At 36.6% G+C, this 19,190-nt stretch overlaps 1 protein-coding gene across 2 annotated transcripts in view; it reads left to right on the plus strand.

The window, feature by feature from the left end:
* Positions 1-18,528, plus strand: part of SLC38A11 (solute carrier family 38 member 11) — a 50,834-nt gene extending 32,306 nt beyond the window's left edge. Inside the window, exons 8-12 of one of the 2 annotated variants that reach the window (XM_007450068.1) lie at positions 5,708-5,778; positions 6,806-6,967; positions 9,974-10,086; positions 13,260-13,391; positions 18,113-18,511. In XM_007450068.1, coding sequence (XP_007450130.1) covers positions 5,708-5,778; positions 6,806-6,967; positions 9,974-10,086; positions 13,260-13,391; positions 18,113-18,406 — 772 coding nt within the window. In that variant the 3' untranslated portion in view covers positions 18,407-18,511. Of the gene's footprint in view, positions 1-5,707; positions 5,779-6,805; positions 6,968-9,973; positions 10,087-13,259; positions 13,392-18,112 lie in introns of both variants that reach the window. The other variant, XM_007450069.1, reaches the window with a different exon arrangement.
* Positions 18,529-19,190: the final 662 nt, after the last annotated feature.

Genomic DNA, 19,190 nt, shown 5'->3' on the forward strand with positions numbered 1-19,190 from the left:
GTAGGTATTTCCCTATACAGTAGGTCGTTGTTGTTTACCTATTTTATATATAGTAGTGTGTATATATGTTAATCCCAAACTCCTAATTTATCTCCCCCCACATGTGACTATTTAAATTAGATAAAATTAAATAGAATTAAAAATTAATTAACTCTAGCCATAATTTTAAATGGTCAGTAGCCACATGTGTATAGTGGTCACCATATTGCACAGCACAGAGGTACAACATTTCCATCAGCACAGAAAGCAATTGTAGGGGAGCAAAATTCGCCATGCCAAGATGTGTCTCTTTGGCAGGTGGATTATTTCGAGCTGAAAACAATCAAGACCCAAAAGACTCAGGAAGTACCTTTGACCTTCTTCCTCACTGCCTAAAAGAATTCATATAGAGGGACGTTCCTGGAATAGAGCAATCACCAGAGAGAGATACCTGCAAAGAATATGTGCTAGGTGTGGTGGAGAAACTTGGCAAGGGCTAGAGATCAGGGTCCACTAAATGTCACATGTCTCCACATGGCCCAGCAGACATTTCTTTACCAAACATTTACTCTTCCATCTTCATGTGAATTGCCTTCCTCCCCTTAGAAGTCCCAAACCACTACCCCCAACATCCTTGTTTGTCTTTAGCTAAAGATGGTATTTAAGGTGAGGGCTTTGGCCATTTTGGCGAGTTACTCAGTTCCCCTGGGTCTCTCCCATGTATACCTGTCATTAAACTTCTGTTTGATTTTCTCCTGTTAATCTGTCTCATGTCAATTTAACTCTTAGAGCAGCTAGAAGAACCTAGAATAGCGGAAAATGTCTTCCTCCGCAACACACTATTGTATGCTGCTATTCTAGATTATCATACAGAATAAAAAATATTTAACCTCTTTGTTTTGTCTTTTTCTCTGCAGCATTTCCGGTGGCCATAACACTGATTGCCACATTGGTAGTGTTCAGCAAATATTTGTTGAAAATTGAATGATTTGAATGACTTTCCAGAAGGAAGAACGTAATTTCAGTTATAGACTATTTATGGAAATTTAAGCTTAAAAATTAAGTTCAAATCCAAAAAGGTTTCATGTAGAAAATATTGTATAATTATATAAAGTTCAGAAAGCTTTAAAATGGGCTAAATCTTTTTGAAATAATTTTCTATATTTGGTTCCAGTCTTTATCAACAATAGACTATCATATTTAAAAGTCAATTTACTTCTCTTTCCATAGCAGTAACTATAATTCTTAAGTTGGATTCATTTTTCTTTTCCCAGACATAACTATTATTAAGTTGGTTTGAATCATTCCTGTTCATGCTTCTATACTTACACTATGCATTTATGTATTAGTATTGATTAGTATGTTTGTAAAATATACATAAATAATCACTATGGTAAAAAAAAATGTATATTCTCTAATATAACTCACTATTTTTCTCTCAATATTGTATTCAGTATATTTCCATTTTGATAAAATTAGCACTGGGTGACTCTTTTTAATTGCTCTACAGCATACAATTTGATGGTTTAGAAATTTAGAAATGTTATTGCTTGCTTATAAGCTTTGAGTACCTTAAACTTTACTAGATATTACCAAGATCTTCTCCAAACTGTTTTATAGTTTACAGTTCCCTCCATAATAATTGTATCTTGTCCTAGCAACTTCTCAACATTGCTATTACTGAATTAGGTGTAAAATTTTTTTAATGTATTTCATTTGAGTTTTTCTAATTATGGAGGCGGGTGAACAACATACAGCATATTTGTTGGCCATTCTCATTTCCTTTTCTGTCAATTACCTGTTGTCTATTGTTCATTGGAATATCTTTTTATTATGATATGCAGTAGCATTTAATATACACTGGATAATAACCCTTTCTTGGTTATATGCAAGACACATTTCGTCTCCCAATTTTTAGCTTTTCTTTATTTTTTAACTTTGAATATGGATTATTTTATTATACAGACATTTTATATTAATATTTACCTTCCATTGATTTTATCAGGTTTATCAATTTTTACCTTTATGGTTTTTGCCTTTATAGGTTTTTATTTTTTTTTCCTGCGGTACATGGGCCTCTCACTGTTGTGGCCTCTCCCGTAGCAGAGCACAGGCTCCGGACGCGCAGGCTCAGCAGCCATGGCTCACGGGCCCAGCCGCTCTGCGGCATGTGGGATCTTCCCAGACCGGGGCACGAACCCATGTCCCCTGCATCGGCAGGCGGACTCTCAACCACTGCGCCACCAGGGAAGCCCGCCTTTATAGGTTTAAAACAATCTCTCCTCCATCGATATTATGTTTTATTCTTTGAAATTAAATATTAATTTGGAGAGAATTGACATCTACATGATATTGAGTCTTCCCATTCATAAATATGGATATGCTATATCTCTCCATTTGTTTGTCTTTCAATAAAATTATGTCATGTCATTAATATTATGCATATCTTTAAAAATATTTAGTGTTTTTGTTGTCACTGCCATTTAAAAAACATTTTAACTGGTTCTTTTTTGTATACATCAACCCTATTAATTTTTGTATATTGAGCTTGTATCCAGTGAATTTGCTGAATGCTCTTATTAATCCCAACAGCTTGTCAGTAGATTCCCCTGAATTTTCTGTGTACATAATTATATTGTGTCCAAATAATTTATCACTTTCCAATGATTACATATCTTATCACTGTCTTATTTTATTGCATTAGCTAAGAGTTCCAATAGTATATTCTGAAAGCAGTGATAGTGAACATCCTCATCTAGTTTCTGCCTTTAATTGTAATATTTCTAATTTTTCACTTTTAAATATGTCACTTGCTATAGGTTTTGGTATATATTCCTTATTAGGTTAAGGAAGTTCTACTTTAATAATAGCGTGCTTAGCATGCTTGTCAAAATAAATACTGGATTGTATGCTTTCCTACCTATTTTGAAATGGTCAGTCATAAGCTTTTTTCTCCATTAATCTGTTAATGTGATGACTTATACTAATAGATTTTTCTATGACTGAACTACTCTTGCACTTATTGGAAAAAACTCTTCTTAGACATGATTTTTTTCTTAAACATTGCTTGATTGCATTTGATAATATTTCATTTTCCATTTCAGCATCTATATTCTAAAGTCAGAGTGGTCTGTAACTTCATTTTCTCATCCACACTGAGTATCAGTGTTTCATAAAATATACCAAGAAACTTTCTCTTTTCTTTTTTCTGTCGAACCATTTTTCTGGAACTCAATCCCAGGCTAATTTATAAAAGGTTGGAAAACCATTTTCAGTGTCTCTTTCCTTCTCTTTATCTAGATTTGGACACACATTTTTTTCCTATCTGTAACATGTTTTGGTATTTTCCATCTTATAAAATCAGCATCATTAAGCTGAACACAGAAAATCCAAAATCATCATAGGTACTATTTCACACTCCATCTTATCTAGGAATATCAAGGAACCATATGGACCAGGAAAAACCTTTTAAACTTAAATGAAAGAAGAAAAATAAAAATAAAACTCCTACCTTTTCATTACTAATATAAGAGTTAAAAAGTAGGGCACCACCACAATCTGTACTGAAAGGAAAAGTGAATGTTATTCACCTGGGAATGCCCTACCAGGGAAAGTAGATCATTTAAAACATATTAGAAAGTTAAAAATCTTCAAGCTTCTACAATTGTTAGTGCTGCCTTTTCTCAAAAAACTGTTTAAGGACTGTGGACAAAATTTGTATTTTTCCACATTAACATTGGAATTTGTCAGGTACGCTGCTGTCAGTAATGTTCACTGCAATGAGTAGTGGAAGCAGCAGGTGGCAGCAGCTCCCACTCAACAAACTGGATTTCTGAGCAAGCACTGTAACAGCAGGAGGCCTCCCTTGCTTGCTCCTTAGTTCTTTTGTGTCTGTAATGCTCATTTCAAATATGGAAAGAAGTAATATAATGCATAAATCCCACTAACTTTGACAAAACAGATGAGACATTTTTGTGTCTACATTGAGAATGAATAACAAACTTAGGAAATAGATGGATTTATACCTAGTACCTTTATGCTTTCTAGGACCCTTCTTCCCTGTCCCCCTCTTCTATCTTATGCCTTTTTTGGATCTCACTGAAGCCTTTCCTTTTCAGGGAAGCTGGCCATACTTTTGGACATTTGCTGCCTTCTATTAAATGACATTGTATAATAATAACAATGTTATTACATAAGCTGATAATACTAGTGACCATTTATTGAATGCTTACTGTATGCTAGGCTCTCTTCCAAAGTTTTTTTTTTTTTTTTGCGGTACGCGGGCCTCTCACTGCTGCGACCTCTCCCGTTGCGGAGCATAGGCTCCAGACGCGCAGGCTCAGCGGCCATGGCTCACGGGCCCAGCCGCTCCGCGGCATGTGGGATCTTCCCGGACCGGGGCACGAACCCACGTCCCCTCCATCAGCAGGCAGACTCTCAACCACTGCGCCGCCAGAGATGCCCTCTTCCAAAGTTTTACATACTTTTCTTATTTAATTTACACAATAACTCAGTGAATTTGGTACTATTATTATCATCCTCATTTTATAGATACCAAAACTGAAGCACAGAAAGGTTAAGCACTTTGCCTAAGATCACATAGCTAATAAGTGGATGGGACCAGAAGATCACACAGGCTGTCTGACCTTGGAGCCCGTGCTCTTCACTGCTACTCAGGGATTTGTTAAACAGGGAGACCAATCCCTGCCTATAGACAGGTTGGCAAATATTTTAATTCCACTAGGAAAGAGACTTATTCAAGCTATTTAAAGTACATATATTTCTAAAACCTCTTTGAGAAGTGTGTATACAGGTGGGAATTTGAGGCGACTGGCAGTTCAGTAAGGAAGAGACAGACCAAAGAGACAGATCTCAACTTCTTTACTTACTGTTTGTGGAAGCTTGACCAGATATGTCACCACCCAGAGCTTGACTTTCCTAATACATTAAATGGTGATAATAATACTTAGATGTTATTGTGAAGATTGAGATAGCATAGAATAGTTCCTAGAACATAGTTAAGTACCTTTTCAATTAATATTAGTTCAAGTCTACCTTTCTCAATAACTGTAGCACCAACTGTGAATTTCCCTTGGGTAGGATGAACCTGGAAGAGTTAAAGGGAAATAAAGGGCAGCATTGAGGGCTTCCCTGGTGGTTGAGAGTCTGCCTGCCGATGCAGGGGACATGGGTTCGTGCCCTGGTCTGGGAAGATCCCACATGCCGCGGAGCGACTAGGCCCGTGAGCCATGGCCGCTGAGCCTGCATGTCCAGAGCCTGTGCTCCGCAACGAGAGAGGCCACAACAGTGAGAGGCCCGCATACCGCAAAAAATAAAAAAAAAAGAGCAGCATTGATTAACTGAGGAAGAACGTTGCATTATTAATGTTTGAATCTCCCTCAACAAGTATCTCAAATGATGAGTGCATAACAAATGTTTGTTGTTAAATTGATAAGTAGATAAAGTCACAGAGTTAAGTGGTCAATTCTAAATATGCAAAACTAGAGTCTCTCCAAGTCATGGGCATGCATTTTCAAGGACTGAGGTTAACAGTAACATTGGTATTCCCAGGAAATTTATTTACAATTTAAAAAGATGAATGGGAGCCCCTTATTAATTTCTGACTTAAAGGTGTCCAATTTATAGTGTGACATCATTTCTTGTTTTCTTTTATGCTTGTGCTTGCATTTGTTTAATCATTCATCAAATTAACTGATGTCTCTTCTAGACCAAAAACAGAAGATGCCTGGATATTTGCAAAGCCCAATGCTATTCAGGCTGTTGGTGTAATGTCGTTTGGTGAGTAGATGGTTTTCAAGGCCCTTTCTCAATATGGAGTCTTCTGTACCGTGAAAAAGTGCTGTGGGGCTTCCCTGGTGGCACAGTGGTTAAGAATCCGCCTGCCAATGCAAGGGACACGGGTTCGAGCCCTGGGCTGGGAAGATCCCACATGCTGCAGAGCAACTAAGCCCATGCACTACAACTACTGAGCCTGAGCTCTAGAGCCCACAAGCCACAACTACTGAGCCCACGTGCCACAACTACTGAAGCCTGCATGCCTAAAGCCCGTGCTCCACAATGAGAAGCCATGACAATGGTGCACGACACGTGCACCGCAATGAAGAGTAGCCCCCACTCACCACAACTAAAGAAAGCTTGTACACAGCAACAAAGACCCAACACAGCCAAAAATAAATAAATAAATAAATAAATAAATTTTTTTTTTTAAAAAAAGTGCTGTGTGTCTGGAGAGCAGACATCATAAGTTTTAGACTTCCTAAGTTCAGCAGCATATGATCCAGTTTGTGCCATCATAAAATTAGGCTCAAACTTTTCTCACTCGTCACCAGAATTTGCTTCAATTTGGACAAGTCTCTTCCTCATGCAGAAAACTCATTTAAGTCTTCTTGTTTCTTAACTTGAAAATCTAGCAAGTGTTATGGACTTCTTCAAAACCTTGCACACAAAGTATTGTGAATTGGCCATCTAAAGTTACTGTGTTATATCCCAGATGGGAAAGGAAGCCCTGGACTGAAAATATGGTGTTTAGATTTCCTTTAAGATTGGAAAGGCCACTGGGAAATGGGAAAGTTGACTAGGCCTGGTATATATCAAGAGTGACATGAGGAGAATATAAGCCTAATGTGAATGAAATTTCTCATTCCTACAGCTGTTAGAAAGATTATTTCTGACATATTTAGTAAATTAGTATATTTGAACTTCAGTTCATTAGTATTTCAAAGTAGCCTACATCTCTGAATTTTCAGAAGGAAAGGGAGAACTATGGTGCTTGCTTTAATAATGCTTTTTTTTTCTTGTATTGCAGCATTTATTTGCCACCATAACTGCTTCTTAGTTTATGGTTCTTTGGAAGAACCCACAGTAGCTAAGTGGTCTCGTATCATCCATGTGTCCACCTTGATTTCTGTATTTATCAGTATTCTCTTTGCTACATGTGGATACTTGACATTTACTGGCTACACCCAAGGTAAAATGAAAAATTCAGTATTAGCATATTTTGGTGTTCATATGGAGTGGTGCTATCACTTCTCATTTTAAGTACAATTATACCCAATGTTCTACTTCAGAGTAGAACCCATTCTCTCCTCTACCTTCCTGCCTCTCCTAATTTTCTCCTTTTTAAACTGCTAAGCTTCTTCTGTAGTCCATTCTCCCTCCTTCCACAGTATCACTTCAAAGCACATGAATTCCAGCTTCCCTCTCTACTAGTCCACTGCAGTTTCACTTTCGAGGACACCAATATCCTCCCACTCTTCAAAGCTAACAGTCTTCTTGGTTCTGATTTTCATGGACCTCTCTGAGTCACTTAACAGTTCTGTACATTCTTTCTTTCCTCCCGCAGAGAAAAGAGCACTACCATACCATCATTCACTCCCTTAATATTTTTTTCTCTCTGAGTGACTCGTCTTTACTTTCTCCTACCTCCTCTCCCTCTCTCCCCACACCCCCCATTAACTGGCTCAAGCAAGTTGCCTTTTTTTCTCTCAACAAATTCTTGGAGATTTTCATTGTTTTAACTCTAGTCCAGAACTTTCTTTTCATTTCCAGCCTCTTGCCTACAGGACATTTCTACTTAGTTGTTTCACTCTTGCCTTAAACATAAAATACATCTTTCCCACAAAACCAGGCCTTTCCCTCCTCACCCCAACTCTCATCCCAGGACCCCACACTGAATTCACTTCTCTTTTCTTCTGTTCATCCAGGCCCAACAACGGAATGGTCATCTCTTCTACATCCTTGACCCTTACATTCACTCATCTCTGTAGCGTGAGAGTTAGGGTATTCTGACAGCCTGCTAAATACTATGATTCATGCATTTCACAGCTTTTGCAGGTTTGTTATCTCTTGACCTTCAGATAACCCTAGGAAGGTAAGTGGAATAACTAGTTTTACCCCCTGCCGAGAACACAAAGAGGCGGAGTAACTTGCCCAAGCTGGCTGCTGACAAAGTAGAAAACACATCTCCTAACTTTCAGTCCCATTTTCTTTCCATTCCATCTTGTCGTCTACCCCATTTTGGATACATATGGCCCATTAAAAACTGTCTCTTAGCTCTAGTTCTGCTTAGCTTACTTTTCAGATGACACTGAAGTACTCTTGGGTGGGTGGAACATTGTTCCAAATGCAGGTTACAGGTGACTATGATTATTGGGAGAGATTCCTCAAGAAATAAAGAAGATGGCTTCATAGAAGAATGATGAATAACAATCCCAGTGCCATCAAAAATATAATACCTGTGTGTGCCATTAGAGTGCAGTAATGAAGTGACCTTGAAAATCTTGATAAAAATTGTTTCAAAACATTGCCATGTATCACTATTGCTACATAGTTTGCAAAGACAAATAGCCTGTAGGCTCCAGTCTGCACAGAACCTTGGTTTTAAATGCCTTTTCTGTAAAACATAAACCCTTTTTCTTAGTCACACCTTCCTGGTGTTTTTATCATTAGTAATTGTGCAGATATAATTAAGTCTTTATATAACAAAGCTGACAGGTTGGTTTTGGTTTTGGTTGTCTGTTTTTTTCTTTCTTTCTTTTCTAGCTATAATTCCCTAAAATACACTTAGACTCAAGCTAGAATAAGCTGAGGTTGTTTCTTCAGGCCATTTTGCCTTAGGCAAATCTAGTCTTGTTTGCGCACACTGCATGCTTCTTTTCCCTTTCATTACATAAACTCCAGCTTGTGAGGCAGTGAGAACTCTACATTGTTCTTGAATTTCCCAGTGACTTTTGAAAAGGTGCAGGGCCTGTTTTTTAGTGGAGGTTAGTGAACAGGGAGCTTTGGTCCTTTTTTCTCAGAGTGTTGGAACCCTTTCAATCAACCTTGGATGAACCTCTGCCACTACTGCTTTGTGATTTAATCTCCTTCGCCCAAAAGGAACACTAAAAAGTAATGTACATTTACTCCAATTAACAGGGGGAGGGGAAAAGGGTCACTTAAAGTAAGTCTTGGGAAGAGGCAGGTCATTTAGTCTTTTAATGAAAAAAAAAAGTACAGAAGTATTATTATTTTGTTTTCTTTGTAAACAGTGTGGTAGTGTGTGACTTATCTAATTTTCTATTCAGTCTCATCGAAAAATGTGACCAACATTTTAAAATGTAAGCATGTTATATTTAGGAAATAAACAGTCTCAAATATTCTTTGTTTCTATATTGGGAAACTTTTTGCTGACATGATCTGTGCCCTCATTAGATCCCTGCATTTCCTCACAGGTGTCTAAGAAAATACAGTCTCTAAATAAGAATTGGTTCAATGTATATATGGTCCATCGTTTAGTTTGGAACTAATTAAATATAATACTCTGCCTGGGAGATAACCATATTTTCACAGTTTTGAATCAGTGCATTTACCTCGGGCCTATCAGATACCGTGGAAGATAATGTATGTTTGGAATTCCTTGCTGTGGCCCTGAGTTTGTGATTAAACTCTATAGAATGATATACAGGAAATTCAGCTCCCTACATGTACTAGTCTACTGTTCCTTTCAGGATTGTCCTTGATCTAAGAATAACATCTCAAAAGGAAATTTGTTTATTTTAACAGACTTTTTTTTTTTTTTTAATAATGAAGTCACTTACTTACCAGGAACAAAGACCAGAAGCAAGTTTATAAAACCAGTGCACAAGAGTTTAGGGAGTTGATTCTGGTGTAAGAAGACAATGGATAAAAGTATTTTTCAGAACTTGGTACAAATATAAGGCTAATCTTCTAAAAACAAACACTGAGAGTAAGAAGAAAACTATTAGTGATGAATTTGCTTTCAAGTGGGACATGTGCTACTTTTAATACCCATCAGTAATTATACAGTTTTTGAATGCAAAATTTATGTTTAGATTTGGCAGTCTATTCTATTAAATTAAATGACGTTTATGTAGCTTCACTTATATAATAAATATCCAATATCTCATTTATTAGATATTTATCTCAAATACCCAGTATCTATTAAATAAATCTATTTTATATTATTCTCTAGGAGACTTATTTGAAAATTATTGCAGAAATGATGACTTGGTAACATTTGGAAGGTTTTGTTATGGAGTCACTGTCATTTTGACATACCCGATTGAATGCTTTGTGACTAGAGAGGTAAGCACAACTTCTTTCCGACACTTTACCTAGGTCATCTCTCTACTGCATTAATTTGGGGCGATTTACAAATCATTTGATTTTGCAAATTCCCAAGTGTATGACAAGTAATATAATGTATAAAATTTTCTCTTTTAACCAGTTTAAAGATAAATTTATATTCAAATGTTTACAAGATATTTTTTCAAAAGTTGGATTCAAAAATCATGTTTGGTAGTTTAGTTTATATTAACGTAAGTATAAATATTAATACAACTGCATTCCAAAGTGAATGCCAGCCTTTAATAGAGTCAAACCAAGATTTTATTTTACTCATTCTTTTTTTTTTTGCGGTACTTGGGCCTCTCACTGTTGTGGCCTCTCCCTTTGCGGAGCACAGGCTCCGGACACTCAGGCTCAGTGGCCATGGCTCAGGGGCCCAGCCGCTCTGCGGCATGTGGGATCTTCCCGGACCGGGGCACGAACCCGTGTCCCCTGCATCGGCAGGCGGACTCTCAACCGCTGCGCCACCAGGGAAGCCCTATTTAACTCATTCTTACAAAGAAATTAAGTACTAAGGTTTAAAACATGTTTTACAAAAATTTTTTTGGCTAAAATGTTTTATAAGTCAACATGTATTAAAGGCACCACAGGACAGATTTGATGAGTTTTATTAGTTTTAAAAAACTAAAATATTTTATTTTTCATGAAAACCCCAAATTCAATTTAAACCATTAGTTTTACAGATATATTTTATTTATATATTTATAAATTTATAAATGTTTATGTTTATGTAAATATAAAATAAACATTTCATTCATTCATAAATTTATAAATATGTTTATTATGATAAATATATTTATCTATTTATACTTATATACCATATAAAATAATAGAGTATATTATTTACTTATATCTGTATATTGATATATTTCACTTATAAAGTCAACTCCAAGTTTTGTTATATAGCCTACCTAAATTTGTAGAGGAAGATTAGGTAAAAGAGAACTAATTCTTTCTGTGTAAAATTAGATAATGTGGCTTGTCAGGAATCCCTTATACAGTAAGCTAAAAATCCACTGTACCATTTAACAGAAAAACATGATCCTGCTTCATAGTGGTTCTTTCAGGAATCACACTGAAAAGGCTTAGTCTTAGGATCTATTCCTAGAGGCTGGTTACACAGTGCACCATGTCAATGGGTCTAATGTGTGAAGCAAAATGCCTACAGAGCTTCAAATACACTAACTAACGGGCAGGCTTCTAGAGGCACACCAGTGCTTACCTTATGCCAATTCTGCGGATAGGGAACTGCACAAGGAAAAGGAATGAGAAAATGTTCAGCACTATGTATATCCTTTGCAGTTATCACTTGTCCTCACTTACAAATGTATAACTCATAGGCCAGCTCTCCTCAAATATAGGGAGCAGTAGACTGAACTTGATGAATATTTTTAAAATTGAAGAGCCTTTAAAATTTTTGCCAACAATTGTTGGATGCCGGAAATGGTTTTATTTTAGTTTCTGCCCAGTACTTTAGGTTCAAATCTGATCTCTAGATCAGCAATAATAAATGGTGCATTCTCATGTGGTTTCTGGTGAACTGCTCGTGGTCTGTCAGAGTCACTCCACCTGTATAGCTTATGTCTTCAGTACTTGGAACTTGTGTTTCCTTTATAGCTGCCATGACAGGAAGACAGAACTGAACCAAGATCTCTGCCATGGTAGCAAATACTAGGCAGAGGAACTTTGCATATACATCACCTGTTCACTTCCTTTTTCTTTCCCTCCTTTCTGCACACACACACACACCACACACACACACACACACACACACACACACACACACAAATATACAGTTGGCCTAAATATAATCAAAGCTGTTTCTATTCACAGGTAAAGTAGCCAGCCAAGTACAAGGGTGCCACAAAGCCAGTCTGTGCCTAATAAATACTCTCACTAGCCTGCGCCACTCAGTGATCTTCATCTATAAGAATGAACTTCAAATTAGATAATATTTGGAAGGACATTACCAATTGTAAAGCCATAAATGAGTAAGAGTGATTAGTATCCCCATTTAATTAACAGAGTTATGGCAGTATCCAGTCAATGGGGGACTGTTACTCAACTAGAAATGCTACTTATCACAGTCATTAAGGTCCCCCAGCATCTGACCCTCTCCCACCATTTCCAATACTTGTCTCATGGTTCTTTTGCATAAAGCTACCACCCTATTCAGGCTGTCTCCTCCTTGTCCCCCATAGGTATCTTTACTGTTCTTACCTCTTTGCTCTTTTTCACACTGTTGCCTTGGTCTATAATTCTGTTCTAAATCCCATCCATGTTTCAAGTCCTACCTCAAGCCAAGGTAGGACAAGCACATTTCAGGAATACTGTAAAGCCAATTACTCTCAGGGAATCAGATCTGGATAACTGAAGCACTGTCTAGTTCTGAATTGTATTTGATCTTTTTAATCTGTCAAAAATTGATGACTGTTTGTTTCATTAGATTGGTTGGATCTCTCCAGTTAGGATGTTAATTTCTGAGAATAGGAATCATCTCCTAGACATTTTCTCTTAGCAAGTCAGTAAATAAGTGACTGTTGATCGATTTCCTGATCTGAGTGTCAATGGAAAATGGTAATCAGCTCTTCTCTTTGCTGAGGAAAGGCGAGATAAAATAGACTTGGCTTGTATCAAATAGGATTTAGATTATATGAAAGTAATTTCCTGTTAGTAAAGGATATTACACACCCATTATTATGAAAGGATATTGTGCTAACCCCTTCCTTAGAGGTCATTCAAATAATCTAAATAGCATCTGTAGTTTGTGTAAGTGGTAACCTTGTTGGACTCAAGGAGGAAGGATAAGGTAACTTCCCAAGGTCTCTCTTACACTTGAGAAATATATTTATTCACACATTAGTATGCCATGTTCTGAGTCTGGAAGGTAATCCACTGCCTGTCTGATAGTTCAACAAAGAATACTTGTTATTGATATGTGTGTGTGTCTATGTGTAAATACTTTGGAAACGATAGAACATTCATTCATATGGCTTTGGCTTAAGACTTGATTGATTGCCTAATTGGTAGTATTTTATACAGTCCTAACTACTATAATATAAAATACTCTCTTAATAAGTGCTGCACAACTCTGAGACTCCCTCTCTAAATAATCTGTTTTTATTTGGCAGGTAATTGCCAATGTGTTTTTTGGTGGGACTCTTTCATCAGTTCTCCACATTATCATAACAGTGGTTATCATTACTGTGGCCACACTTGGGTCATTGCTGATTGATTGCCTTGGAATAGTTTTAGAGCTCAATGTAAGTACATTTAAAAATTCTAAGAATCCCTTTTAAAATAATTTTACATTTAATATGAGATGTATTTTCCCTTAACAAAGGTGTCACTTTCTAAAATGGAATGAAAATGTGTTTGTTATATTATAGTAAATATTTATAAAGATGATATTGTGTACTTTATAGGACTATATTTTTAGAGCAGTGGTTCTCCAGTGGGGGAAATACTGTCCTTCCCTCTCCACCTCCAGGGGACATTTAGCAATGTCTAGAGACATTTTTAGTTGCCAAAACTGTGTAGGCTGGTGCTAGTGGTATCTAGTGGGTAGAGGACAGGAATGTGGCTAACCATCCCACAATGTGCAGGGTAACCCCTACTACAAAGAATTATCCAATCCAAAATGTCAATAGTGCTGAAATTAAGATATTGGTTTAAAGGATTTTTTTCATATTCTATTTTCTGTAGAGCATACATATTACTGAAAATAACAATAAGTTAAATGGATCTGGAAAGTCCTATGCAGAGTGAAGATAGGTCTAGAGAGATTAATTAAAATATGTAATGAAGAGACTTATATCCACACCCCACATTCACTTACCCTGGTGCAAGTTCTTCTTTTTTTCTTTGAAGTATTTTTTTCTCCCTCTAGACTTTACTTTGTAATCTCTACTGCTGCTTCCTAAATCTAGGTCCTCATCATATCACATCTGAATTAGTAGTGGCATTTTGCTTCAACTAGCATATATTTAAGCTCTGCTTCCAGTTTATCACCATCCTGCTTAAAAATCTCCACTTTCCTACCAACAAGCATAAAATCTGTTGCCTTTATGATCTGACCCCAAACCTTCTATGGAAAGTGTTTTACCATTAACTTCCCAGAATCTGCCCTCAGCTCTAGTCGATCTTATTTTTGACCTATGAGTAAGCCATATTAATTCTTTCTTTTATCCTTTGGCTTATGTTTATTCTTTCCTGTAATTATTATTTTCCTTTCCTTTCTGTGCAAATATTACAGAGATTTAAAATTTAGTGCATTTTCTAACTTGTTTATTTGTTGATCAGATATATATTGAATAATTAGAGTTCACCCTTGAACAACATGGGTTTGAACTGCACAGGTCCACTTGTGTACAGATTTTTTTCAATAAATATGTACTACATGAACCTCAGTTGGTTGAATCTGCAAATATGGAGGAACCAAGTATGTGGAGGGTTGACTATAAGTTATACACGGATTTTTGACTGCTCAGAAACCCCTTAACCCTTACATTATTCAAGGGTCAAGTATACTGTATTCCACACAACAGAGATACAAGGATGGGAGGAAATCAGAAAGGATCCATGCTATCGTGGAGCTTACAATCTCACAAATAAAAGTTCAGCTGCTATATAGGCAATGAAGAAAAGAAAGAGGTATAAGTAGACTCCGAAAAGACATTTTTGAGAAAAGATTGACAGAATTTGGTAACCAATTCAACTGGGAGGACAGGTGGATAGAGGGACATAACAAGAATGACTTCTTGGGATCCAGCAATTCCTCTTCTGGATATTTATCCAAAGAAAAACAAAAACACTAATTTGAAAATATATATGCATCCTGAAGTACATGGCAGCATTATTTACAGTAGCCAAGATATGGAAACAACCTAAGTGTCCATCAATAGATGAATGAATAAAGAAGATGTGGTATGTATATACAATGGAATTCTACTTGGGCAAAAAAAAATGAACTCATAGTTGGATCCAGAGTGTATTACGCTAAGTGAAATAAGCCACACAGAAAAAGACAAATAGTGTATTATCTTACTTATATGTGGAATCTAAGAAAGATTAAAAAACAAAATGAAAACAGGCTCATAGATACGGAGAACAAATGAGTGGTTGCCAGAGGGGAGGGGGGAGGGGGGTGAAATAGGTCAAGGAGATTAAGAGATACAAACTTCCAGTTATAGAATAAATAAGCCATGTGTATGTAATATACAGCATAAGGAATATGGTCTATAGTACTGTAATAACTTCGTATGGGGACAGATGATTTACTAGACTCATTGTGGTGATCATTTTATAATGTATGTAAATGTCAAATCACTATGTAGTACGCCTAAAGCTAACATAATATCGTATGTCAACTATATGTCAGTTTTTAAAGGTGACCAAAAAAAAAAAAAGAATGACTCCTTGGTTCTACTTTGTGGAAGTAGGATAATGATGGCATTTGGTGAAACATGAATAGAAGTGAATCTACCACTTTAGAGTCTTTCATCTTCCCCTTTTACAGTCCTAATGAAATTTCTACTCAAAATCACTCCACTTAGCATTTATCAATCATGCCCCCACCGGGAGGGCAAGCTTTTCAGATGGAATCCCAAGTTATCATTTACTCACTCCACTGAGAGTTAAGGGGAAGGTGAAGGTATTATTGTCAGTGCCCGAGACACTGTTCCCTCCAGGTGCCATTTGGATTTAAAGGTCCAGGCAAAGGTAGTGGAAGATTCAGTCAGGAACACACTATTGGGAATTTTCCTGCATCAGATTATGTGGAAAGTAGGGAGTAGGCAGCTCCCCTGAAACCGCATGGGACTAGGGAAACATCTGTTCCGCTAGCAATGGAAAGAAGGCTCATAGGAGAGATGGACCATTATCAAAAGTAACTTTTACCTACATCCTAATTTTGCATAGGCCAAAGGCTAGTAGGTTCACTCAAAATCATTTCATGTTCCAACCTTGGTCTACATAAAGGGATGGCTGCTACCTAAATGTGCTAACTTGATTTATGTATTATCTTGTATCATGTATTGTTTGGACTGTCCATAAGCTTGCCTTGCCTACCTATGTGCAAGTTCTTTGGAGACAAGAATGGTACTTAGCTGCCTCCTCCATCTTCCACAGTATATATAGCACAGTGCTAAGAACACAGTGCTCCAATTACTGCATGGGCGATTGCCCTTGGGAGCACAGTTGAGGAACTATTTCTACAAATGCCCCTGTACATAAGAGACATTCTTAGTGTAGCACCAGGAAATTAAGTGTTACAAAAAATTGTTGGGGTTGACAGTAACGGTAACCCTCTAATTATGCTGAGGACATGATCGGCATGACTCCCAGCTCTGTTATTTCTTATTTTGTGAAATGTCTCATTTGAGTTCGCATGTTTGTTTGTTTGTTAGAATATTGTAGGATTGTCATATGAGAGAAAATGTCTTTATCAAGTGCCTTGCCACTCACTATTTTGATAGCCTAAGAATGTTTTGTTCCCTTTAAGTTAAGCAAGCATACACATATTGCTTATTTTTCCGGAATGATATATTTTTGTAAATTTGACCATTACTTTCTGTTAACTGTGAATCTCCCTCACACACAATAAAATTATAAGCACATAATCACATTCAATATTCCCTGTTATGCTTATGTTGAAATTTTTTGTGGTTAAGACAGAATTCTGGCGTTGTAGTCAAAGAATAATATTTGGTGAATATCTGTTATAAAGTCAAGATCTGAGCTGGCTTGGAGGACTATTTTTTTAAATTTAATACATGTTCTAGATCCTTAGATTTTTTAAAAACCTGGTTATATAAACATTCATAAAAAACAGAGTGTTAAATTGTCATGATCTAATAACTCAATTACACTAGTTTTAAAGCACTTTTTAGGAATTCATAAAATCTAAGATCTCCATTCTCTTCCAGACCACTTGAGTGCATATTTTTCCAGTCAACAAATGTCTTTTGGTTAGCACAATATCATAGTCAGGTCTTTGTTCAACTCCGTTTTGTGTGGGCATTTGTCATGTTTCATAAAGCCAGATCAAGCATCATTTCTGTCAGTAATGCAAGCCAGGTCACGCAACACTTTAGAAGTAGCTAAAGCATGTGGTGTTCCCCTTCTGAGCAACGGTGTGAGCTAACATGTAGGGAGTATTTACTCTGTGCCAAGTGTTTTGCATGCATTATCCTCTTAATCTGTATTAATTGTATAGATGAAGAAACTGAGGCACAGTGATTGGAGTGATTAAATAGGTCACACTCATTTTTTTTTTAATTAAAGTATAGTTGATTTATAATAGATTACTTTCAGGTGTACAACATAGTGATTCAATATTTTTATACATTATATTCCATTTAAAGTTAATATAAAATAATGGCTATATTTTCCTATGCTGTACAATATATCCTTGTAGCTCATCTAACTTATACATAACAGTTTATATCTCTTCATCCCCTTCCCCTATCCTGCCCTTTCCACCTTCACCCCTCCCCACTGGTAACCACTAGTTTGTTCTCTATATCTGTGAGTCTGTTTCTTTTTTGTTATAGTCACTACTTTGTTTTATTTTTTACATTCCACGTATAAGTGACAACATACAGTATTTGTCTTTCTCTGATTTATTTCACTAAGCATAATATGCTCTAGGTCCATCCATGTTATTGCAAATGGCAGAATTTCATTCTTTTTTATGGCTGAGTAATATTTCTCTCTGTGTGTGTGTATATGTATGGATACCACACCTTCTGATATACTATTATATTATTTTGCTTTTCTCATTTGTAAATACACCATCAGTAAGGGAAAAACCTATTCCTAAGTCTTTCTTGGAATTATTTTTCTTTCCTCTGTTTGATTTAACTGAACCTATCAAACTTTTAACATGCATGATGACAAATACATTTTGTAAATGTTTTTTAAAAACTGTCCAAGGAACGCTCCATTCAGTAATATTATCTTATTTCTTGTTTTGAATACGCAGGGTGTGCTCTGTGCAGCTCCCCTAATTTTTATCATCCCATCAGCATGTTATCTGAAACTGTCTGAAGAACCGAGGACACACTCAGATAAGATTATGTCCTGTATCATGCTTCCCATTGGTGCTGTGGTGATGGCTGTTGGATTTGTCATGGCCGTCACCAATCCTCAAGATTGCACCCATGGGCAGGAAATGTTCTACTGCTTTCCCGACAATTTCTCCCTCACAAACATCTCAATTTCTCGTTTTCAACTGACAACACAACTTTCAGTTTTAAACGTCAGCATCTTTCAGTGAGTTGTGTGCTTTAAAAAATAGGTATTTTTCATAGACTTCTAAACTGCGCAATAACATTCACACATGTTTTAGTCTCTATATTATAAAAGTATTACTTTGGCATTTATCAAGACTTGGTTTTTCTTTACTCTTTAGTCCAGTATAAAAGATAAAAAGGAGGGAATTCCCCAGTGGTCCAGTGGTTAGGACTCCACGCTTTCACTGCCGAGGACCCTAGTTGGGGAACTAAGATACCAAGCCACACAGTGTGGGAAAAAAAAAAAAAAAAAAGATAAAAAGGAAAAGAAAGTTGAATGTATTTTATCTTAAACTGGAACAAAATAATGTTTTTTTCTAATGACGGGGCTGCGCTAATCTTAAATGCAGGAGGAGCAGTGAAGCCTGTGGCGTCTGCTACCAACCTCCCAAAGCAGTATTCTCTTATTTAGTATGTAAGCCAATATATTGTGCTGTAAAATGAGTAGATGATTGTGGGTTGTAATTTTGTGTATGTGTCCTTTATGAGAAAAACACGGTTTTTGTCTTAAAAGAAGGACTCAAAGGGAAGGAAAACTCAAGACTATTAAAGAGACTAGATATTCCAAGAGCAAAGTGAAGCTGTCCGTTATGATTTCAACAGCATCCCTTGTTTAGAGGAAAGTGAATCCCTGGAGAAATGAGTAAAGTCCTTCACATGTTACAAAGTGTGACTAACAGACTGGGTATACAGAGCAAGGTGTGTGAGGGAGCAAAATTACCTCGCAGTTTTGATCCTGTGGGAATATGATGGTGGTGCCATTAAATG

This window comes from Lipotes vexillifer, unplaced genomic scaffold, assembly GCF_000442215.2.
Source record: "Lipotes vexillifer unplaced genomic scaffold, Lipotes_vexillifer_v1.1 scaffold330, whole genome shotgun sequence".
Classification (NCBI taxonomy): domain Eukaryota; kingdom Metazoa; phylum Chordata; class Mammalia; order Artiodactyla; family Lipotidae; genus Lipotes; species Lipotes vexillifer.